This window comes from Oxyura jamaicensis, chromosome 1 (genome assembly GCF_011077185.1).
Source record: "Oxyura jamaicensis isolate SHBP4307 breed ruddy duck chromosome 1, BPBGC_Ojam_1.0, whole genome shotgun sequence".
Classification (NCBI taxonomy): Eukaryota; Metazoa; Chordata; class Aves; order Anseriformes; family Anatidae; genus Oxyura; species Oxyura jamaicensis.
The window spans coordinates 155975315-156000247 of record NC_048893.1 but is presented as its reverse complement, the minus strand read 5'-3'; the positions used below and the strand labels follow the sequence as shown (position 1 = coordinate 156000247).

General features: G+C 34.0%; 1 protein-coding gene across 3 annotated transcripts; it reads right to left on the bottom strand.

Moving 5' to 3' along the window:
* Positions 1-605: 605 nt before the first annotated feature.
* Positions 606-24933, bottom strand: SLITRK6 (SLIT and NTRK like family member 6). 3 transcript variants are annotated; one of them, XM_035319699.1, is made up of 4 exons: positions 24399-24933; positions 18398-20972; positions 15024-15028; positions 606-615 (listed from the first exon to the last, which is right to left on the bottom strand). In XM_035319699.1, the coding sequence occupies exon 2, from the start codon at positions 20955-20957 to the stop codon at positions 18435-18437; it is 2523 nt and encodes an 840-aa protein (XP_035175590.1). In that variant the 5' UTR covers positions 20958-20972; positions 24399-24933; the 3' UTR covers positions 606-615; positions 15024-15028; positions 18398-18434. The 3 variants fall into 3 exon arrangements, with proteins under 3 accessions (XP_035175590.1, XP_035175584.1, XP_035175578.1); XM_035319693.1 differs by lacking the exons at positions 606-615; positions 15024-15028 and adding exons at positions 4636-4647; positions 10182-10188; XM_035319687.1 differs by lacking the exons at positions 606-615; positions 15024-15028 and having other exon boundaries at positions 17282-20972.

The window sequence follows — 24933 nt, the reverse complement described above, 5'->3', positions numbered from 1 at the left end:
AATTTAGATTATATTGCATGCATACATTTAGTTACAATAACTTTAAGTTTTGTAAAGTTACAATAACTTTAAGACAAATGGTCATGTCTTAAAAATGCATCAATGACTATCGTAGTGAAACTTTTCATTGACGGAACAACAACAACAACAATAACAACAAAAACAAAAAAACTCACTGTTGATATTAGAAGAGTTGAAGTAGCTGAAATGAAACTCCTGCTACAAGGATGAATTAGTTGTACACACGATAGTCTTGACAGTTGTTTGTCCTACTTACTTCCTGTTAGACCTCCCGTAACAGAGATTTAAGAACCTCTCAGTTTATTTACATGTTCTGCTATCTTTGTTATAAAGTTCTATGGGGGTTTCTTAGTAACATCTAACCTAATTTTCCACAATTAGAACTGAAGACTATTACAATTTTCCTAAGAAATTGTTTCCTCTTTACAGCATACTTTTATGTATTATATAAACTATCACCATGTTCTTTCCATAGTTTCTTCTTCATTAGGATAAACAGTCCCAGCTCATTCAGTCTTTTTAAAGAAATTATATTTTCTAGACACTGGTTATTCTGTATGACATCCTCTGGTCTTTTTCTAGCTGTTCTAAATTCTTAAATTATGGTGCACAAACTCAAAAATAGTAATTCAGCTGAGGCCTCTGGTATTGAACAAATGGAAAATATTACTATTTATTGCACATCTGTTTTCTTTTCAAACGTGGAATATTCTTTAATCATAGTCGGTTCACGAACCATTTTAAAATGTTCATTTTTTACAGAATTGCTACTTACTAATTTTGTTCTGCTGCTAGTTAGGTAGCTTAATGTTCTGCCTCAACATCAACAACAGCAACAAAAAACAAACAAACAAAAACTAGCACTTGTCCAAAAGATCAAAAGATTATTATTTTTTAATTTATATTTAATTTATATGCACACACATCTGCTTCAGTGTATATGTATATCTTTTAGATTTAATATTTGTACATTATCTTTTATTTCTTTCAAACATCTGGTTGTTTCTGCTGTAAGTAAATAGACAGCAAAAACATTTTCTTTGTTGTTATTACAGGGTAACTGTAATAAAAGAAATGGTTTAACACTGTACAGCTGCTTTGTCTTATCTTAAGCTTTCCTGTAACTTAAATGAAAAAGGCCTGTGTTTCATTGCTGAATGATCCAGATTCTCTCACAGAGCAAGAACCTCATTCTCTTTCATGTCTGCAAAGAACCAGTTACATAAATAGCAGGCAATGTGTCTGGACAAATACAAACATACTAATTTTAAGCAACTGAAAGGTGAACTTAGGGAATTGCTGAATTTTGACTGAAATAAGAAATCTCATCCTAGAGCTGAGCTATTTACTTTTCAGTCCTCAAATGAACACTTACGTAATACCTTATGACTACCAAAGACCATGAAGATAAATTTTATTCATTGGTAGTGTGGGACTGACTCAGCTCTGAGTGGGTTACACTTTTGTTACTAGAACTGTAAACTCAACCCTTATAATGGGCCCTTATAATGGGCCCATTAACCAGAGAAAATGTCATTTGCCTGTTGGATCTCAAAATAAGCTCACAAGATTGGGTGTTAACCTCCCCCCTACCTCCACCACCTTGTTTTTTTTCTTTCAATTTGCTATAAACTGTATGAAAATCCCTCTGGAGACTCTCTTTGGTCATTTTGGTTAGCAAAGGGCCTTGGAAAGTATCAAAGAACCAAATGTGTGTCTGCTGCTTCATTTATCCTATTCACTTCCGCAAGTCAGGATGAACAAGTGACAAAGGCAAATGTATTTATTTCTTCTCTTTTTCATAGGGACACAATCACTATACATAGATGAAGCAAAACAGAGATTGTGGTTATCATTTCAGTAACTTCTATTCCATATATTAAAAAAAAATAATAAATAAAACAATTTTTCATAAATATAATCTTTGCTAAAATACTTACTATAGTAATATTCAGTCTCAAAAAATGTCTTTGCTAGTTTGAATCAACAGTAAAATATGAATAGTCACAGAAATTGCATAAAGTATTTTACTTAAACTCCCAGTGACTGTACTCCTGGAACTGCAAATCCATAATAGTTCCTGCTCCTTTAATGCATTAAAATGGTTTTCTGGTCCTATTCTTTCTCAGGTTGTATGCTCTATGAGTTTTCTAGATTAGTATAGTGTGCTATATACTAATATAGAGAACTATGCAGTAATATCTGTATCCTATGCTAAGTAAGTAATGTCCACAGGTTTCTGGGTGTTCTGCAGACATTTAAGGGAGAAGGGACTGAAAAATGTAATATCTATGTTGACAACCATATGGAATTAAAAAGTAATAGTATTAAAAAGTCCTACTTGTAAACAATGATGTTCAGCTATTTCTAATTAATATTGTAACTTTTTTTTTTTTTTTTAATTTACCTTGTTTAGAAGCTTAAATTTCCAGAGCAGAGAGCCCTTAGGTCCTTTAATGTGATTTGACCGTTGCTCACCCTCCTCTTAGAATGAATCCTTTGTTTGCACCATGCCCCAACGTATATGACGTACTCCTCTGTGTGTATGGATAAGTAGCTCTTCATTTGAAAACCTCAGAGTGTAGTCTCGTCATTGGAAAATTAAGTTCTAGGATCAAGTGAAGGTGAACAGTATAAGCTCTGGGGAAATACAAACTTTTTGTTTCCTAAAAATCATTTTTATAACATAAAAAGCAGGATGTATAATGGGGCAAGGATTCTTGCTCTGAACAAACTTGGAAACCATTAAACATTAGTTCAAGAAAATATATTGCTGTAGCAAAACCACATTTTTAATAACTATAATAAATAAAACTATGTAAATAAATAAATAAACAATGGCGTGCCTTATGATCCAATGAAAGATTATTTCAAGTTTTGCTCATATAATTGAAGTGAAGGTATTTGTCATAACATTTTCAACCTTTATTAAGTTTTACTGATTAGAGGTTGGTGAAGGTAAATCCTAATGGCCAATCTGCCTAAATGCTGTCTCAGTGCTTAAGTCTTACTTTTTGATTTAAGTAATACACTGTATTACTTAACTCTGTTGATGCCTACCTGGCTGTCTACTTAGAATCATAGAATTGGAAGGAAGCCATGAGGATCATTGAATCAAACTCATGAGTGCACACAGGGAAATCTATGAGTTAAATCATGTGTTTAAGAGTATTGTCCAAATGGTTCTTGAAGACCTACAAGTTTGGGGCCATGGCTACTTCCCTGGGGAGCCTGTTCCAGTGCCCAACCACCCATTTGGTAAAGAACCTTTTCCTAATATTCAATCTGAACTTCCATTAACGTAGTTTCAAGCCATTTTTTCATGTCCTATCACTGGTCACCGGAGAGAGGAGAGAGATCAGCACCTCCTTCTCTATTCCCTCACATGAAAAAGTAAAACTTCGACAGAAAGCTTTCTGTCTACTGAAATCTTCTTATAGGCAAAAGCAAACACATCCTAAAAACAGAATATTTTATTGTTATTCTAAATAATGTTCCAAAATATGAAATACAGAAAATACTAATAACAGTTTAAATGTTTATAGAAGAAGAAAAAGAAAAAAAAAAAAAAAAAAAAAAAAAAGGGGGGGGGGGAGGGTCTTTGTTTTACCATAAGAACTACTGCAAGAGGAGAATAGTCATGCTTATTCTTTCCTGGGAGGAGCAAAGGGGTGCTCCAGCAAAGGGGAGATGGGAGGCACCATTCTTTGATGGGGATGGTGCCTCCTTCCTTGGCCTGAGAACTTTCAGCATGCATTTTTCACCCACCAGTCCTCACTGGTTGCATCACCAGGGGAGGGAGGGCCAAGCTTTGCTAGGCTGTTTCTCTCTAGTAGCTGGTGGAGATCCTAAAGAGAAGGGCAGCTCTGCTTGCATGGTGAGTCACATCAGCTCCAAGGGGAGGGCAGGGAACTGGCTACAGCTAGCTCCAACAAGCTTCAAACAGCCAAGTCTGTCACAAATCCTTAAGAGAGAGATGTCCTGCCCCTGCAAGGGCCCGGGTGCAGACAGCAGTTACAGGCAAAGCTATACCATTCCCACAGTTACAAGCTATACTGAGGAAACCAGAGGAGAGTTTATTATTATTATTTTTGTTTTATTTTATTCTGGAGATCACTTTTAATTTGATTGTTCACTAGAAATAACTATTTTTCTAGGTGAGGAGGTTCTCTGTTCTGTCTGTGAGGGAATGTATGGAGATCTGAGTGCAGGAGCTTCAACTGTACCACAGGATTTGGCAGCCTTTTTATCTGTGGTGCCAGCAACTAGAGAAACTGAAGTGGTTGATTATTATGTGGTTACATATAGCAGTGTTTAATGGCTAATGAATTTCAAGTCTAATCTGTGAGTAGGATAAGCAGATTGGAGGGCAGGTATCAAAGGGGTTCCCAGAACAAGAAGGACATGGATCTGTTAGAGATGGTCCAGAGGAGGGCTACAAAGTTGATCAGATGGCTGATCAACTTCCTCTCCTATGAAGAAAAGCTGAGAGAGACAGGAATGTTCAGCCTGGAGAAGAGAAAACTCCAGGGAGCCTTTCAATGCTTAAAGAGGACTTATAAAAAAGAAGTAGAGCAACTTTTTTCTCAGGCAGATAATGATAGGACCAAGGATAATGGTTCTAAACTGAAAGAGGAGAGATGTAGATTAGAAGTTAGGAGGAAATTATTCACTCAGAGGTTGATGAGGCACTGGAACAGGTTGCCCAGAGAGGTTATGGATGCCCCATCCCTGGAAGTGAGGTTAGATGAGGTCTTCCATCCTGGAAGACCAGGTTAGATGAGGGCCTGGGCAACCTGATCTAGTGGGTGGCATCCCAAGCCATGGCAGAGGGCTTGGAATGAGATGATCATTAAGGTCCCTTTTAACCCAAGCTCTTATATATGATCCTATATAAGAATCTGTGCTGGATACTGGAGAGACTGGAGGATCTACGGATTGGGTCCTGAGGGGATCAGAGAATGTAAGCCAAGTATTGTGGGGCTTGGAGGTAGACTAAGAGACACATCCGCATGTGCTGTCTGTGTGTGAGGTAGCTGTATCTGAGAGGATCCAAGGACCAGCTGCTGGGTAGACTGTGTCTAAGGGTAATTGATAGGGACGGGGGAGGGGTGAAGAGAGTCTGTGTGTGTTCATGTATGTGTACATGTGTGCAAGGGCATCTGAAAACACGCAGATAGAGTAGGGCTGCAAAGCATGAATGTTCACACCCCAGCTGCCTGCTGGGGTGATGATCTGCAGGCAGTATCATGGAATCATAGAATCATAAAATGGTTTGGGTTGGAAGAGACCTCAAAGATCATCTAGTTCCAAACCCCTGTCATAGTCAGGGACGCCACCCACTAGATCAGGTTGCTCAAGGCCTCATCTAATGTGGTCTTGAACACCTCCAGGGATGGGGCATCCACAACCATCACAACCAGTAGTAGATATATTGGGTGTCTAAAGTTATTTATTGTGGGAGTTTGCCTGTGGGAGTGAGATTTGTGTGTTTCCATGAGTGAGACAGTTGCTATTGGCAACTGGAGTGGGGCTGGGGGCCTCTGGTGCCACCAACTGGGGAGACTGAGTCTCCAGATCCAGTTACTGGAAGGATTCTCAATGTGTATATTCAGATGTATGATATATTTATAAATGTATCTATTTCCCACTAACAGGCCTTACTCCTGATAAGATACAGAGAGGAACAAGATGAGACCATTGTGCTTATGTGAGCACTGTCTTTTACCTGTGTTTAACTGTGTGGCTGGCCTTGCATATATGTGTATGTGTTCTGGGTGTATGTGTACCTATTGGGAATATGTGCACAGCCTCATTACTAGTTCAGCCAGTGAAGAGGGAGTCTTGCCTCTGTCTGGCTATAGGATTAATAAGTGGAACTATCTGTAATAGTTTTTTTTTTTTTTTTTTGTAGTGCTGGGATTTCATCTTTGATAATATTCCAAATGTACCCTGCAAAGAAAAATTTTTGATAACTAGATTACATCACTGCCAAATTCTTCTTTTACACAAACGATCCAAGCCCACTAACAAAGGTGGAATTGCTTATTAAACTTCCATAATTTGAAGTTTAACTTGTTGGTTGGACACAAAAATTGTATATTATAACATATTTACTAGGTAGAGTTGATAAAGATATGTAATGGATACTGGAGTATAAAAACTGATCCCTCACTACACCAACAACATAAGAAAGATTAATAAGTAAGATTAATAACTAAATAAGTACAGATACACACATACTTCCCCAGTAGATATATGATAGCAGAACAACATAACAACTCTTATTTTTAACCTTTTTTTTTTTTTTTTTTTTTCCTCTTGTTTTTTTAATAATAGGAAAAAAAAAAAAATGATGTTCAAATAGAAATTAAGAAATAATTATATAACATTTAAAACAAGAAATGGCTTTTTTTTTTATGTTTTTAAAACAGTTGGTTTTAAAAAAAAAAAAAAAGAAAAAGAAAAAGGGGGGGGAGATGGTCCAAATATTACTACTCTTAGTTCAGTGTTTTTCATGTGTAATTCTCCATTTTCTTTTCTAGGTGATAAAGAAAGTATTACTATCCTCTGCAAGAGACACGTATTAAAGCGGAAAGTGTTTCTTCAGGTTACTAAATTATCACTTGTCAGATACTTGAAATATCTGCTTGACTATCCATTTTTATATGATTTTAAATTCCTTGATAATTGGACTCTTGACAGTATTGGACTCTCGACTCTTCGAAGTATGCAAAATGAGCAGAAAAGAACCAAAATCACTACCTTTACACAAAAGGCCAGCTATAAATTGCAGAGAAATAATTAAATTGTCATTATACTTATAGTTCCTTCATACCAAGGAAAACTACATAGCTATTATTACTTAGGTCCTTTAAAAAGGAACAACAACAACAACAAAAAAGGATACCTCTTTATGCAGAGGCTTACTTTATACTTTCTCAATCAAAAGAGACACTTTTCAGTAGTTACCATATTTATTTTTCTTATACCCATAACATATTTCTCTAAACTAGTCAGAAGAGAATTGCAGTGAAAGATTTTGATCCATAACTAAAAGCTGTTCCAGGCCATGGGAATCAAGGCTCTTTCATTGCTTTATGAACATTAAATACACATTGCAGGTCATCTACTTCATGATATCTGTCAGGGAGTCAGAAGAATCATCTGCAACTAGTACAAGAGCTGCCAGTGCAGAGGCTTACATGCCTGGAATTCTGTTGGTATGGGTGATTCCAGGAAGGTGTGTGTTTTAAGAGTCTGGCTTCCAAACTATGTAATTAACATTCTTATCAGTTCATGAGAATTGATAATCTTATGCTATGTAAATTATTTGCTGTGTTTCACACATAGTTGTTCTAGTAGAAAAATTTGAACTTCATCACTGTTTGAACTTGCATTACAAGAGAAAATAAAAATAGTAAAATATTTATGACAAGTTGTTCATATATATGTTCAACTTTATGTATATATATAATTCCAATGTGAAACATTATTTTTTGTTTTGCTTGATAACATTTTGACTGTCACAACAATCAAAATTTGTACTGAACCACCATAATACTTTGCCATCTTGAAGTCTGTATATTTTATACTATTATTATTGTGTTGCCATACCTTCCAGAAGTAGAGCTAGATGGGAAATTATAAAGATACAGTGGAAAGTATTGTTCAATGAATAAACTTTTTCAGCAGAAAAAAATGATAGACTTACCTCCTACAATTTCCATGGGGTTTTATTAAAGATTATACGTGGATAAAGTAGAACTAAATCAAAACAGTGCAGTTTGACAAACTGAAAGATTTGATTATTGACAACTGTGTTCAACTGAAAAAAAAAAAAAAAAAAAAATTTTATTTATGGAAAAAAAAGTCTTCCTGTGTTAAATACTGTGTGTTTTTGTCTTGTTTTGTTTTGTTTTATTTTGTTTTGTTTTTTGAAAATACATTTTTTCCATCAAATTTACTTTGATGGAAAATTCCCAGCCAGCTTGAGATATGGTTCCTCCCCTGCTCTCCGATCTACACAAACTGTTTTACTCATTTGTATTGTGAGGTTTTCACTCCAAAAGAGAAAAGAACCTAAATAATAAGATATAGGCTAGCAAATATATTAGGAAATTACCCATCTGGTCTGTTTTTAAAAGCCCAGGATAGAGACTGCCCCATTACATGGTGATAAGTAGCAAAGACCTGAAAACTTGACAACAAGACCAAAACACAGTTTGTGATATATATATATATATATATATATAAGGCAAATCAGCATAAAAAAGTATCCTTCTACATTGGAAAACTATAAAATTATACATCAGACCTGTGATTATCTGACATTAATGTCAATATGTCAGTTACAAATGTAATTGTTTTCTACCTACATATGACAATGCACACCCACAAAGATTTGAAAATTCCCACATAACAATTTTTTTTTTTTTTTTTTTTTTTTTTGACAAGAAATACTTAAACAGGCTAAGGAACATAACTGATCTAATGCAAAGTACTGCAGTGAAACCTCAGTTGCACTTCTAAGAGGAAGTTCCAATGGAGGACAGAAAGACATAGGTGGTGTTTTAAGGAAAACAATGGGTTAAAAAAAAAAAAAAAAGTCATGAAGGAATAAAAGATTTGAAGTTTTTTGTTGTTGTTCTCTGCATAGCTTATCATATTTTTCTCTTATAGTCTCTCTGATTTTGAATCTTTCACTTCCTCTTCTGGCTAAATAATTGTTTTGTTAGAAACACATGCAGGTGTGTACTACCTTTCAGAGGTATAAATTACAAGATTAATGTAATACATAATTATAATAATTCTTAGGAATTTCCTTTTTTTTAAAAAAAAAAAAAAGTCCATTAAAAATAATTAAAAATAAAAACACTTCTAATTATAATTCTGCCTGAGAAAATTGGTTCCACAGTGACTCTGGACAATAACTTAGTGACAGACATTCCAGGTCAAATCAAAGATCCATTCATTCTCCAAAAAAAGACAGAAGTATATGCCTGGGAAAGAATGTAAGAATAAGGCAAATATTGTTGCATGCATTTTTTCTCTTTTTCTGTTATCTAGCTTTGGATAGCAGGTACTGTACAAGGACTATAAGACTACCAGTTAGAATTAGCATGAAGGAATGCATTTAAATCAATGAGGTCTGATATTTTTTCCACTGCTCAACATTAATATTTCCCATACCTCCATACCTTCTTTTCCCTGACAACACACTGCAAGAAAACACAGTGGTTGATTGAAAGCTTTTTTTTTTTTTTTTTTTTTTTTTTTTTAGAGGCATAAGCTATTTTCTGATATAACCTGTAGTCCAACTAAAACCAAAGACACTTCTATTTGAGAAAACATGTGGATACATGTCTTTTTTAATAGTTCCATTGAGTACTTTTATCTGATCAGTAGGTTTTCTAATACTCATATTTCTAGTCTTTCTTACACTTTTGATGGAGAAAAGAAAGTGACACAGTATTACCCGCAGTAGTTCATGACACAAAAAAAGGTGGTAGTAACCAAAGTGAACTGATTTGATGATAATTGATAGAATATCTGTGATGATGTGTTTATCGGAAAGATATATGCTTACTTTATTCATTAAAGCCTATAAATTTTATAATTTTGAATTGATACAGTTACAAAGAAGATCCTAGCTAAGTGGCAAGTGAAGCAGAGGATATAAAAGCTGTTCATACATCTAATATCACCCATGGAACAGAGCAAACAAACTGAAAATGCAATCTTTTTAGAATAATTTGTTAGGTATAGTAACTTTAAACATTACTTAACTATTTGAAGTATGTTCTTTTTTCATCCTCAACACCTTTCATCAGTTTCCAGTGGCCATCTAAACTTCTCAGAAGTCTGTTTCAAAACTAATTGAACACTAAGTTTTGTTACAAGGGATATAAAGTATTGTGTCTTTTCTGCTAACAAGTCAACTTACCATAGATTTACAGAAGATTACAGCAATTAACAAGAAACTTGATGTCGATATTGACAGTCCTACCAACACCTCTAATAAAAAACAACATATTTTACTGTTATTATATTTTGAATATTCCTAGAGTTTCAAAGGAATTTTAGTAGTATGAAAAACTTTTCATAAGCTTACTGTTGCCAAAAGCATTATAAGCAAATAAATAAATAAATAAAAACACTCAAAATCTGAAGAACCTTGCTCCATCTGTTGCTCCATAATTTGAAAGATTCAAAGTAGCATTTTATGTAAAAAATATTTTTAAATTTACGATTCGCATTAATCTTATAGACCACAATAATTTGACTTTCTGACAAATAGAATATATAAAATAAGACCTGTTAAAGCCTGGAAGACCCTTTGAAAAAGTAAGACTATCACCACCTTTGAAAACAGTATTTCAAGAAAACAGGGTCCATTAATTGAAATAGTACAATAATAATAATAATAATAATAATAATAATAATAAAGAATCAATCAAGAGTTTAAGATACTTTCAGTATTTTATTTAGAGATTTTAAATATGTCATGTAAAAAAAATGTTAACAATAAATTTAGGTACCCACAATTCACATGCATTCTGACCAACATCAGAGAAGCACTGTTTAAGTTGTTGCAGCTTTGATATTACTGCTTCTCTGTATCTTACAGGACTTAATTGAAAAGTCTTTATTTCATTTCACTGTTTGGTGAGTATTGTATGTACCTTTTTGCTTAACTCTATATTGAGGAAGTGTATATAAAGAAAATAAACACCCTTCCACTTTGTCCTCAAAAATCTTTTGCAGTATCATGTTAAAATCAAAAAAATGTTGGTTGGAAGGGACCTCTGAAAGCTATAGAGTTCCATTTCCTGCTGCTTGGAGCAGTATTGCTGCTTACTGTAGACCAGCTGAAATTATACAAAAAGTCCTGAAAATCTCCAAGGAACTAAGGTTCCACAGACACTTTGGGTAACCTATTTCAGTGCTGCACTACTTCTGTTAGTGAAGAAGGCTATTCTTAATGTCCAGATATCTTTTAGATGTTTATCATTGATATTTACCTCTATAACCTACACTATGATCTTCTTTACATGCTTATCTGTTGGAGAAAATGAACTTAAAAAAAAACCAACAAGACATAACTTTCACTTTTTCAGGAGGCAGTGTCAAGTGAATCTTCAGAACCTCATGTATATATGGTTTGGCTTTAAAATTAAGAATGATAGCTGGTCTCGTGCTCACAATTCATGCTGGCTGATGAAAGACAGTGCAACAACACCACTAAGTTTTTGCACAATTTTTAAATCTATACGTGCAGGCAAAACTATAGACTTCTAATACAATGATGCATAAATCCAGACCTGGAAGACATATTTGTTTAGTTTTAATGGCCCTTGGATTAAAACATGAATCAAAAATTCAGAATAAATCATTTTCTTTACAGGATTGCTTTTATATAGGAAAAAAATAAAAAATGTGTTTATTCTGTGAGCATTTTTATGAGTAAAAATAATCATGGAATCTAGGTATGCAAAAAGTCCTGCTGACTTCAGATGACACTTTAGAGCTTAGAGCAGTGACAGATTTCAACCTATCATACAAGATTATGTTAGAAAATATAGAACATGATTCAGCCTTCATAATATCATGTATGGCAGCATGAAGTTAGCTATCCTCAGAACAGCATTTCCCTTCAGAAATGCTGTATTCATGAGTAGTTGATAGACAAAAATCTCCTCTCCCCTATCAACTTTTCTGAGGTTATACTGAGTGTTATTTCTGAGTGTACTTAAAGACACTTACATAACACAAGAGGCTGTTAAAGTCTCCCTACCTTCACATTAATTCCATGATATCTCATGTAATCATTTACCCTTTGTGAACAGTGACATCTAAATGTTACATTTCTGATTTATTAGTATTTTACATTTATCCGTAAATCACATTATATAATATTATGGAATATTGAACATCTTGGGCAAGATGAAAAGAGCCAGCTAAATCTTTAATTGTTTCTCAGAATCTCTTCCACTTAAACACATCATCTTAGAGATTTTTTGCTGGCCTCCAAATATCCGAGCATACAGAGTGTCTGGATGCCTGTAAACTAGCCCAGCACTGGCAGCCTGCATCTCACATCTTACCAAGTTTCATAAAGATAAAGATGTAAGAGGACCATTGGGATCCAATGTAGCAGATATATTCAAAGGAAATTTGACACACCGGATCTTTTGAAAAGTGTTGTTGCAACTACCTTTTTACAAAAGAACATGATTACATAGACTATTAATTAAGCCACTCCTTTGTGTTAACAGTGTCATGCCTTTAATTGTTTTAGTCTGAGCCTCTTAGATGCTTCCAGTCTCCTATGAACATACTATGAACATACTGAACCACAGGGATTGGAATCCAAAATATTTCACTCACAAAATAAGTCACAAAGACACAAAGTAACTCTGTTTGTTTGTTCCTGCCCATGAAATGTTTTTTTTTTGTTTTGTTTTGTTTTGTTTTGTTTTGTTTTGCTTTCCACAGCAAACTGCATTGTTTCTGCAAAGAGAAAGAAGAGATGGGTGTCAAATTATATTTGACAGTATTGTTTTTTAATATGTCTTACTATGGAAATATTTAATATGTATTTAACTCAAATATGTATAATTATGAAAGTGTTATATTGGTTTTCAATTAAAAAATGCAAAAATACTGGGATGGCTCTTAATTTAAAACTAAAAATAATAGTTTTATAAGGTAAAAAAAATAAAAGTTATAGTTTATTCTAAAAAGTAATTTTATGCTAACATTTTATAGGACAGATTTCTGGATGTATAAAGGGGCCCAGATTTCTTTATATTTGAATATATATACTTCTCTGGAGTTTAGTAGGTAATAAATTACAACTGGAAGATTTTTAAAATACTTATTTCCTAAAATAATTTGTCTCAAAATGAAATAATCTAGATGAATTAATCTACAAAGGTAAACAGCTGAAGTTATAATAAATAATATTTCTCCTTAATATATGAAACTAAGTTGTTTCTTCTTTTCTCTGCTATCATTCCATAACATGAACTAAAAGTAACTGTAGAAGTAGTCCTTGTAGTAAAAATAGGAGGAACATATGAACTCCATCTTGTTGAAACTGATTAAAAAAAAAAAAAAAAAAAAAAAAAAAAAAGTCTTCATCACATCTTGCTTTCATAGAACTGAACAGCATCTGGTGTTTTACTTTCTTTTTGATGTTAACTGCTTTCCATTAGACTGTGGCTCTTAAGAATTTGTTCTGTTGTGTCAAGAAGCCAAAAGACTGTTAGGAGATGTGCAGGAAAGAAAATGCCTTGCTATATCTTTTCAGTATGGCAGTTAAGTTAACCATATTGATTCCATCTACAGCTCATTTCTATTTCAAGTTAAAAACAAAACAAAACAAAACAAAAAAATGTATTTGATAACCATCTCCTGGAACAAGATCAAGAATATCATTAACTTCAGAAAATCAAAAAGGGACAAATCTTTTGAATTATAGTAAGCTCAGTAATAGATCCATTTCCCTGTCCCAAATCCAGTAGGGTAAACCAAACATCAAGTGACAGAGGAATCGAAAACTGAAGGCAATTCACACACATAAAACTTCCCCATGGAGTAGGTTTCAGTTTAGTGCTAGGGGGTTATCTGTGGCAGAACAGGATCTGTCTATGATGGAAATTCATTAATGGAAATGAAGGTATTTTATATTTGGGCAGTACAAGAGAAGAGAAATAGTTAAAGTCTTCAGCAAGTTTCTTAACTGATCTTTTTAATTAAGACAAGTGCTTTATTGTTTTTAGCCATGTAATAATTTCAGGACATTTACCTGAAATGTGCAGATTGTCTTGGTGTGGCTGATGAAGTATATTTCTCTAGAAAACTGCATCCTCAACATTATAATACAGAATTCCTTCTGATGCTGACTTTGAGACTCAGTCTCTTTTTTTCCCTTACCACTATGCCGTGTGAAATAATGTTTTCATTGCAGTAAATACCCATGTTCTATTCACATAACAGAAATGGTTCTTGATAAAGTGTTTTCCCCTCCAAGTCAAGCTTATCTTTTCAGCTTAGCATACTATGCAGTTAGCAACCCCTATGCAGGTAAATTTCACATCATGAGGAGCTGCTACTGGGGGTTATATTTAGGACTTCTTTATTATGAAGAGAGGCCAGAACCTGATCCTCTGATTCCAATTAGAAAATCAGTTACTAAAGGCAAAAAAGGCTCAAGTTCAAAATCTTGTAGCTTTAACACACCACAGAGAAAAAGTATGAACTTATTTTCAATTTACAGCTTGGATACAGAAAGGATGATCTGTCATTCTAATGGAGAAGAGCGCATGAAATTACTGAACCATTTCAGAATAGACAAATAATTTATGTGCAAATTCACAGTTTTTGTTGGAAAGGGTTTTTTTTGGGGGGGTGTTTCTTTTTTTTTTTTTTTTTTTTTTTTCTGTTCATAAGCTTGAAGAGACTGCAGGTAATATGAATATATTACTAAATAAATACTAAAAGCCTGTGTGAAAAATACCTGTAGCAGGAAGAAACGGGATTATGTTTGACATTTATGAAGTTGAAAATACAAAAGCAGGTCAAAATAAATTAGTGCAATAGATGTATTTAGTATGGTTTTTTGTTTGTTTGTTTGTTTTGTTTTGTTTTGTTTTGTTTTTCTTTAGAGAACAGGTCTATATTGTTATTTAATATATTTTATTCACTCAAATGCAAGGGGAAAAATGTTAATATTGGTTACTTTGAGGTACCCTAACAACAATAACATAGCTGTCAAGTACACCTCTTTTCTGTACACTGTTCCTCCACTCAATTAAACTGTCGTGCTGACAGGAGAAAAATGGATCCACTTCATTGCAGACTGTCAAGCATTGCTTTGCCTTCCAGCCTCCATTATTCTAGATAAGTGAAATGTGTAAAATCACTTTACTGTGTTTGTCATTGGAAAATAAATAAGTAAATAAATACTAGAACATGGCTTTAGCAACAACAACAACAAAATCTGAATACCACTTCCAACTTTCCAGAAACATCAGTAACAATGCTAGGGACACGTTGCTAATTAATATAATGAAAATAAATTCCCAAATAACTTTTGGGAACACATACTTCATCCTTCTTCTGTTGTACCTTCCTTATGTTATGATTTTGTCAGCTGATACTGATATTCTTCATCTGAAGAATAATCATATAAGGCTAAATTCTTATCACTTTTTGTTATGGCAATATAAATTTTCCTACTGAAAGAAAAAAAAAAAAAATCTCCTCTTTTAGGAAGTCACTGTCTCAGAATGTTATTATGAGGAAAATCTATAGACAGACCTGCTTTCACCTTGTCATACAAACATTTACTACATGGCAGTCCAGCAGGGACAGATGATAGGAAAATGGATGACATGCCACATTCTACTGACGTCTGGATACTGCAAAACCACTTGCAGTGTTACAGATTACCACAGTCACCCTAATATAATGAATGGTGTGAATCACCCTGCTGATGAAAAGTTAAATCTCAGTTTACGTCTGCTGAGTGATGCTCTGATACAGCTGTGTAACTGAGTTGCTTTGACATGAATTTAGCTTTTTTTTTTGATTCCTTGAGACTGCAATGCAGAAAAATGTTTTGCCACACAGTTGTCCTCAACATTCTGCCAAGTAACTGTTAGCAGCTAAGCAAAGTGACATCTGTGCATGTGGCAATTGTCTTTAGTCTAAAACTATTTCTCTTAAATCAAAGCCTGAGGGCCTGATTCATCATTTCCCTGCATCTTGCCAATTTCAGAGAATTATTTTTACACCCATTTTTTTACTAATGGAAATGACTACTGAAATGAAAGATGCAGAAATGCTGAAGTCTGTTATTATATACCATATATGTTGTTGTTGTTTTTTCTCCACATTATTTTAAGATCTCTGAGAATTCACAGAAAGATATTTGTGGATCTGTTTAAAATACAAAGCTTTCTATTGTCAGTTCTATTGACTGAATTCAATTTTTTATTGTTTCTTAATAGATTATTTTCAGAATTGATTTTTTTTTTTTTTTTTTTTTTTTTTAGATGTAGACAATTAGTGTCATGTTAGTGCTCTAAGCCATCTCACCTGGGCTTCAGTTGCCCCTCGAGATGAAAGCAGGGGTTTCCATAGGTTCTCTGACATGTCCATGGAGACACATGCCACATATCTTGGATATGCAAGGACAGCTAAAATAACACTAATACTTAAGTTAATGTAAAATTAAAGTAGTTGCATTTTCCCCTTTGTCTCACCTTTACCTCCACAAGTAATACTTACCATTACCTTTACTTGTGTAGAATAAAGATAGCAAGGAAAAAATATATTGCAACCAGATATACGTTTCCTCAATAGAGAGATTTTCTAAACTAAATTATTCTCAGCTGTAGAAAGAGGAAATAATACTTATTTTCTAATAACTAACATTTGGTTCTTGGAAGCTGAGAAGGTTGACTTCCATAGCAAAGTGATGACTTTTTAAAATTATTAATATTGAAGTTGAATTATTAACAAAAACAAGTGGTCAGATCCTTGGGTTACAAAAATTACGATAGCACCATCAAAGTAATTATCTCTATGCAAATTTGAAAGAACTGATAATTTGACTTTTGTATACACCGTAGGAAAAAATTCTGTCAGAAATCTATGTACCCATGTGCAAAGAAAATAAAGAACTCACATATATGTATACAAATAGGTAAGACATCAGCAGTAAGATGAACTAAAGAACATATCTCTTTTAGTTTATCAAAAATTCAGTGCTAAGTTTGGCATACATATGTAGAAATGTTAGATTCTTAGCTCTACGAATAGAAATTAGAAAAAAAAAAAAAAAAAAAAAAGTTGTTAATGCACAGACAATTTACCACAGATTTGTTTAGAAGAAGATAAATGCAGGTCATAATTTGTGTTCTGGCACTGTGTCAGCCATCCACAGAAATTGAATGGCTCTACTGCACTCCAGACAAAATGCTTCTGTCCACATGGCAAGAGTGAGAAGCCTTGTCCTCTGAAAATTCCTGAAAAGTTCTAAAGTTGTGCATGAAGAAGTTGTGACCTTATTCTTTAAAAAGTGACCTCTAAGAAAGAGACATTTAAAAAGTGCTTTATTTCATTTTCATTGAAAGAGACCAGTTCCTTGATTTTCTAGAAAGGTAGCTAGAAATAAGCTTTTTCTTTTCTTGTGAGTTGAAAAAAGAAAAAAAAAAATAATACAAAATTATACAGAATAAATAGCAAATATAAATCTAGTTAGAATTGATTGCAAAAATAAATCTGCAGTGTTCTACTTTTTTTTTCCCTATTTTCCCACAGCACTATTTTATTCTAGATTCTGCAAAATATAACATATTTTTGTACAAACATCTAAATACTATTACTGTTCCTCATATATGTGTTTTGTTGCAGTTATTTGGGAGGGGGGGTGGAGTTGCTTTTGGGTAGTGTCAGTCAGGATCTGCTTTTGCACCTGGAAGCTCCTAGCCACAGCAAACTTATTTCCTCCAGGTATATTTAAAGCCAGTACAGAAGTTATTTATTTATATATATTGATAGACATGTAAAAATCAAACTTATTAAACACAACAATATATTTACAACTGATTCTCAGTAGCTTTTCAAATTGCCCATGATTGTGAGTTGAAACACCAGTGATGCACGATATTTTATAGCAGCAACTTAAGAAAAGATTGTCCAAACTTAAGTAAAGCTATCAGATAGGGAAAAGTATGCAAAGGTTTGATTTTTTTTCTTCTTTTTATAAGATATTAGGTAAACATAGATATTTTTCCTTATATTTGATGAAGTTCCATGTAAAATATTAAGTTTATGAAGGCTCTGGATGTATGGGTGCATACGCAAAAATATTTCCTTTTGTTTTTAACTGACATTTAGTATGAAAACTTTTCAAATCCTTTCATATTTATTACAAGGGTATGTTAGGTGTTGTTGTAGACAATGGCCATATATGCAGTACTTATGCTAATACCTAACCAATACACTCTAACCTTGTAACTACAAACACAGGTGTTTTTGTTTGTTTTAAGGAATGTAATTAATTTGACAGAAAAAGAGTACAAGAAGCAAATATTTTTCCATAGGTTAGGTACAGAAAGGAGAGTTCCATATACACCTTTAAAACACACTGAGGAATATTGCAATAAGCAATCTTCCTCCCACAGTTCATACAGTTCATGTTAATTGGGGGTGAAACATTACCTGCACATAACCCCATGGCTTCCCACAGTGATCCCTGAGTGTTTTTTGTTTTTTTTTTTTTTTCTAGGATTACTGCTGTGCTTAAATTCTGACTGTTGACTTGTTATTATAAGGCACTTTTATTTACAGGGGTAGATACAGAACTAGAGAAATTTGGCCCAGCCCAATGTGTTATTTCATGTTTGCTGCTCCAAGACTTCCAAGTAGTCAGGCTCAGCATGTAAATTAGCTTTGAGTTCAAAATACTCATTTTTAGTTTGTTCTAGAAAAACTTTTCTTGGTCTGGAGTACATTAGTGTCTCCATTAACTTCAGTTCCTCCTGTGTTCCAGGATAATGAACTTCCATTTCAGGCTGGAGCTGGACAATATTTTTTCGTAGGTACTCTGTAATCCCTAGTTGCTGCAGTTCTCTTTCTTTTTCAAGAATGTTTCTATACAAGCAGCTGGCATCTTGAAAAGACAGAAATTCAGCAGATTGATCTGTAGCTTTATATTTGACATTTGAACCAGTAAGAGGTGAATTATTCTCTCTCTCCAGGAGGCTTCTGCGGAGATGTTTGGAATCATTACCTACTTTCTCACTTCCTTCCTCTTGTTGCTCAGTGTGCTTGGGGCTGAAGGATGGGCTGTGATAGACCTGAACCATGGGAGTAACCATACGTTGCTCATAGAGAGATGCAGCTGGGCGCTCTGTTGTGTGGTGTGTTTTCTTATGCCCATACATGCTGTACTGGAGGTGAACTGGGCTACTATCCCTCATTTGTTCAGTTGCTTGCTTCTTTTTACATCTTCGCCGCCGATGCAGAACAAGAACAACTATGCCTGCTGCACAAAATACGATAGTTATAAACACAATTAGAAGTCCTAGTATTAGAACAGAAAGTGGGACAGCGTCTGTAAGGGACCGCAGGATTGTGTCTGCAGTGTTGGTAGTAGTAGTAGAAGTTGTCACAACTACAAAACTGGCATGAGATGGTAGGGCAGGGCTGTTTAATAAACCTGGACACAAGACTTCACTGTTCAGGGATTTCAGTTCTTTTTTTTCTAGGTGTCCGGGAGATTTACAAAAAATATCACCCATCATTGTGTTCTTACTCAGCTTTTGTATCCATTTTTGCAGCCCAACGGAATCACAGGTACAATCCCAGGGGTTGTCTTCAAGTTCAATTTGTACCAGCATATCCAGTTCATCCAAAACATTGCTCACAGGCAGGTGAGCAAACTGGTTTGTTTTTAGGTTTAATCTGGTAAGTGGAACCCCTGAAAAGATATGGGGTGGTAAAGTCTGCAGAAGGTTGTTATTTAAGTAGAGGACCTTAAGTTTTGGCATCACATTAAATGTCCCTGGCAAAACTTCTTTGATGGCATTATATTCAAGGTACAGGTATTCAAGGTGCAGAAGGCCAAGAAAGAGATTTTGACTTAGCTTTGTAAGATGATTGCCATTGAGATATAATTTCTGAAGTCTAGTCATATTCATAAAAGATTCTTCCTCGAGGATTTCAATACGATTGTTCCCCAGATGAAGCATTTCCAGGCTAGCATAGTCCACAAGATCTGACTTCATCAATGTCTGAATAATGTTTCCAGCTAGAATAAGCTTTTTAGGATTTGTAGGAGGAGGTCCTAAATCAGACAAGCTTTCAATATTTCGCTCTTGGCAGTGCATGAGAACTCCTGAGAGCATATGGCTGGTGCAGTGACAGGGAATGGGACAATAGATTCCTGGAAATTGAGTAGTTGGCTTTGAAGTATGAAGCACTAAACCTGTTTCTTTAGTAGGAGCTTTCAGGATAGGAATGACCTTAGTTGATAGGTGACTATCACCAATAGAGGTGGTTACAACCAAGGGTAGTGACCCTGAAGGATCTTCAAGTTCATTGACAGGATGAGTAGGACAAAGTGATTCTTTTTTCAATCGGCTTAAGATGCTGCCTTTGATAACTGGAGGGTTATTGCAAACAACATCACCTATTATTGACTGAGGAGGCATGTTTTCGAGCCATATCTTCAGCTGAAGCAAATCGCAGTTACAGACCCATTTATTGTCTTCCAACTGAAGGTCTAGTATTCTACCAATATGTTCTAAAAAGCCAACATATGGCAGTGTCTGTAATTGGTTTCCACGAAGATCTAAATGGGTCAATGGCACAAAACGAAATATGTTCGGAGGAAGATTCTCAATGGCATTATCATTCAAAATAAGCACTTTAAGCCTGTTGAGCTTACTAAAGGCACTTGCTTCAATCACTGTGATGAAATTGTTGTCTGCTTGAAGAAACTCCAAATTTTCCAATCCGTTAAATGTATCTTCTTTAAGTATTTCTAAAGAATTGTGATTGATATGAAGTTGCTTAAGAAGGCTGAGACCACTGAAAGCCCCAGGCTCGATATCTGCAATGTTATTAAATCCAAGATGTAGAGAGATAGCATTAACAAGGCCAGCAAAATCATTCACATGTAACATAGTCAGGCCATTGTTTAACAGATTAAGATGGAAAGGCCGTGATGGTGGGACATTTATCTCTGATACTGTCTTGATGCCTCTTTCTTCACAGTTTATAATCATGGTATCATCCTTTTCTTCACAGGAACACAAACTCTGACAAGATCCTCTGGCTGAAGAAAAAGAAGACTCTGACTGGAAAGAGTCAGATGCAACTAGAACTGAATATACCGTAAGAATCCAGAGCTTCATCTTGCCCAGCAGATTCTATACAAAACAAAACAAAAGAGTCATGATTTCACAATTTGTGGTTTTGTGTTTCTTTCCTTCTTTCAAGGGGTGAGGGGTTGAGGGGTGATTGCTGCTGACCTGCCTCACCTTTTCTAACATATTATATTTTATTATTATATCCTGCAAAGCATTTGAATGATTTTCTAACCAGAGTTATAGATATATTTAGTTTAATATACTGAATCAATAGACACAGTCATAAGGAGGAGTGCTTCAGTACTTTCATGCTGATACACCTAAGTTGGAGATAATCAGGAATGCATTGTATTTATTTATATATCATATATAAACCATTTATATGCCATATGTTTTGACAGTAGACAGAAATAGTATGTTACTGCCCCAGGCAACTTATATCTTATATTTTGGATTGTTTCTTTGTGCCACCATATAGCATTGCAGATTTTAGCGGTATCTTGCTAAGCTCAACTTAATGTTATCCAGCTGTTAAAGAGAAGATAAAAGATTTGGTTTTGTTCAATAAAATGTTGTAAGCAAAAGCCCATTCAGGCAGGATACAGGGAATCTCTCCTTTAGTTCTGCATTATGTATGTAAATTAAAAGGTACTTCCTCTGCAATCCTTGTATTCCCAGACTGAAAAGTAAGTAGATAAAGTATTGTTTTTCCTGTAATTAAATTTTAATGTGCATGGTTTAGTTCATGTATATTTAGCGAAGGCAGGAATACAACACATTTTAAGCCTCTTTAGCAGTGTAACAGTGTGCACACAAAATAATTGTATACACAAAGAACAAAGGGAGAGTTTACAATGCAGTACCTTTCAGAAGAAACAAGTAGGCAAGGAGCAAACATTTTTGAGACTATTTATTAAGCTCCTTCCAATTATTAGAATTATTAACACAAATATTTTGAAATGTACACATAATTAACTTTGCCTTTCTACTTATAAGTCATTACCAGTATCAGCAATACATTATGTAACTTAAATTGTCAGCCATCAAACTAATCTCAAAATTTGCAATACCTGAGATATGCATCATTACAGTACAACTATGAAGTCAAGAGCAAAATTTACACATTGAAATCAAATGTTTGTTATTGTTTGAAATTAGATTATGCCACACTTCATTTGAAAATTATGTTTCTGTCTAATTAGCAGGAACAAATATATTTCTAGATATATGAGATGGAGCAAAATCTCTGTTTATAATCGTTAATTAAAATAAATATTTCCACATTTCCTAAACAACAACAACAACAAAATCTTACAATGGACTGAAGATTTACAGCACAATAATTTTTTGGGTGCTTTATTCATTCTAGGACTGAACTAAGCTGGTTTCTGAAGAAATCCAGCTAATAAAGGTCACATGGTGTTGCATAGTAAACTATTAAAATATGGAATGCAAAATGTCACTACAGAATTAACCAGCATTACAGAATTAACTATTTGAGGTGTTAATTTCTGAAAGATTAGTTAATCTATTCAATTATATGTATGAATATTCTTATACTGTGGCTGTATGTTTTGTCATTTCTCAGCAATACATTTTTAATAATAATATACCTTTGTTACTAGCAACACATCAATGTTTCTCTTACAGTGAGATGTAGAGATTTATGTATGCAATGATTTCAGTGCTCTGTTATGAGCATTACACACATACAAACCATACACACACATATAAAAATAAAAAATAAACCAAACAAAAAACACAACAGCAAATGACTGCAGAGTGAACTGTGGTTTTCCTCCATTAGAAATTTCTGATAACTGGGAGCAGATGTATGAGTTTAAAAGCAGTGATTGCATAGTTTCTTGTATGAGAAAGTGCCCTTCAATATATGGTATTTTATCTCTGTTTCAGTAAAACATATATATACGTGTGTATATATATATATATATGTATATATATTTTTTCTCATACAATAGTCCTTGAACTACAGCTGCCTATGTTTAATATATACAATCTCTTTTAAGTTCTTCCCCCCACCTCCCACCCCAAGTAGTACTGGGGACAGGCTGCAACATGCCAAAACTTTACTTTGATGAATGCAGGATAATGCTAGGATCACAGTATGCTACATATTTATTCATGCTTTACATGCATCAATATCTTTTCCTCTGAATCACAGTAAAAAAAAAAAAAGAAAAAAAAAAAAAAGTAAACTTTTGACACAGATGCCATCTTCAAACCTATTGTATGACTATTTAGACTTGTTTGCACACTTTTTTTTTTTTTTTTTTCCTGTAGGAATTCTAATTTCGAGCTGCATTGAATTCAAATTGTATTTACAGAGTCCCTGTGGAAATGTAAATAAAAAAAAAAAAAGAAAAAAAAAAAGAAAAAAAAGTAATCTGAAAAACATGTTGCGTTCTAATACATATTGAAAAATTTGTTTATAAAAATGAAAGCCCTTCTCTCAAAGATGAAAGTAACCACATTTGTAACCAATTGGAAAACATTCCTGTTTTAATCATCATCATACTTCTGTGGGAAGCACTGTTAGAATTCTCACACACACATAAATAGACACATACTAAAAATTAATAAGAGCTTATTTGTTTTCCCTTTAAAATTTTTGTTTTGGTCTGAACACTCAGGAATATGTAATGAAACTCTCAGTGGGCTACAACTGAGAAATAAAAACTGCTTTCAAGTAGCATTTGATCAATATTTACTGAATGAAATGACAATAAAATAAATTTTAATTTTTAAAAAATAAGGCTGACCTTTTTCTGTTTCATGTGGTGAGATTTTTCAGCAAACTTTACATGGTAACTTAGGTTTGTTGTTTTTATCTACTTTCATGAAAGTCATTACTAACTGCATAATGTAATTGAGTTTTTTCAATATGCTTTCTAAAAGACTAAAAATGTCACAGTCCTTTCTACAAGGGAAAGTTGAATACTTTCAGGAGTAGCCAAATGTTTGTCAAATAATGATCAATAACAGCTTTTTCTTTTTTTCTTTTTTTTTCTTTTTTTCTTTTTTTTTCTTTTTCTTCCTTTCTTGAAGTTTTATTTGCTTGTTTTAATTCAACTACATAAAAAATGCAAGTTGTGGAATTTCAAAGCCTCCAGCCTGGAACTCATGATTTCTAAAAGCCTTCAGGAATGTTTATTAAATTCTGAACAGAATCACAGTCAGATGAAGTATTTAAGACCATACTTGCACTTCAGAAAATAAAAAAGAAACACACGTTCCTCCCACCTTCAGCTGATTACATATCAGTGTTTCCTTAATATATACATTCTACTGTCCAGATACACTGTTAACAGATCGAATAAAAGCACCTGGAAGACCATTTGCAATACAGGGTAAAGAGCCATCATTTAGCATAAAAGTTACACTAAGTCATGCAGAAAAATAAATACAATTGGTAAGACATGAGTTTCTTATACTCTAAACTAATTAACTAACTAGATTTTTTCTTACCTGCACAGCCGTAAAACTGCCCAAAACACCCAGTAATGCACAGTTGGAGCAGCTGTTTGAATGCAATGTAATTTTTCTTTGTGAAAAATGCACACTTTGGTCTGAGTTTCTTTGCTGCAAGCTCTGGTAATGTTACAGCTTCATAAAGTCAAAATCTTTGTTCAGAAGACAAAGTACAAAGCCTTCAATTTAAAACATCTTCCAGAGAGAGTGCACATTAGACCATCCCGTAATCACTTGTCCTTTTTCCTCAATTAAAATTCACAGCATACTTCACAGCTATGCTGACTTTTCCGCATATAGTTAACTGTTTGCAAGCATTTGGATGCAGTAAACAAACAAGGTGTTCAGCAGGGTTTTACTCGATCACTTGGTTTGACTGATTTTTAGATCCAAGCTGCTTCTATGTTCTCTCTGCTCTTTCTAGTCTTTCCTGTTAGCTCAGTTTGTTATTAGTCAGATTGCCAGGGGCTGGGAGGTAGGCGTAAATAAAGAGACTTCTTGGCTTTTGACTCAGCCTTTAAGCCCTTCCCCA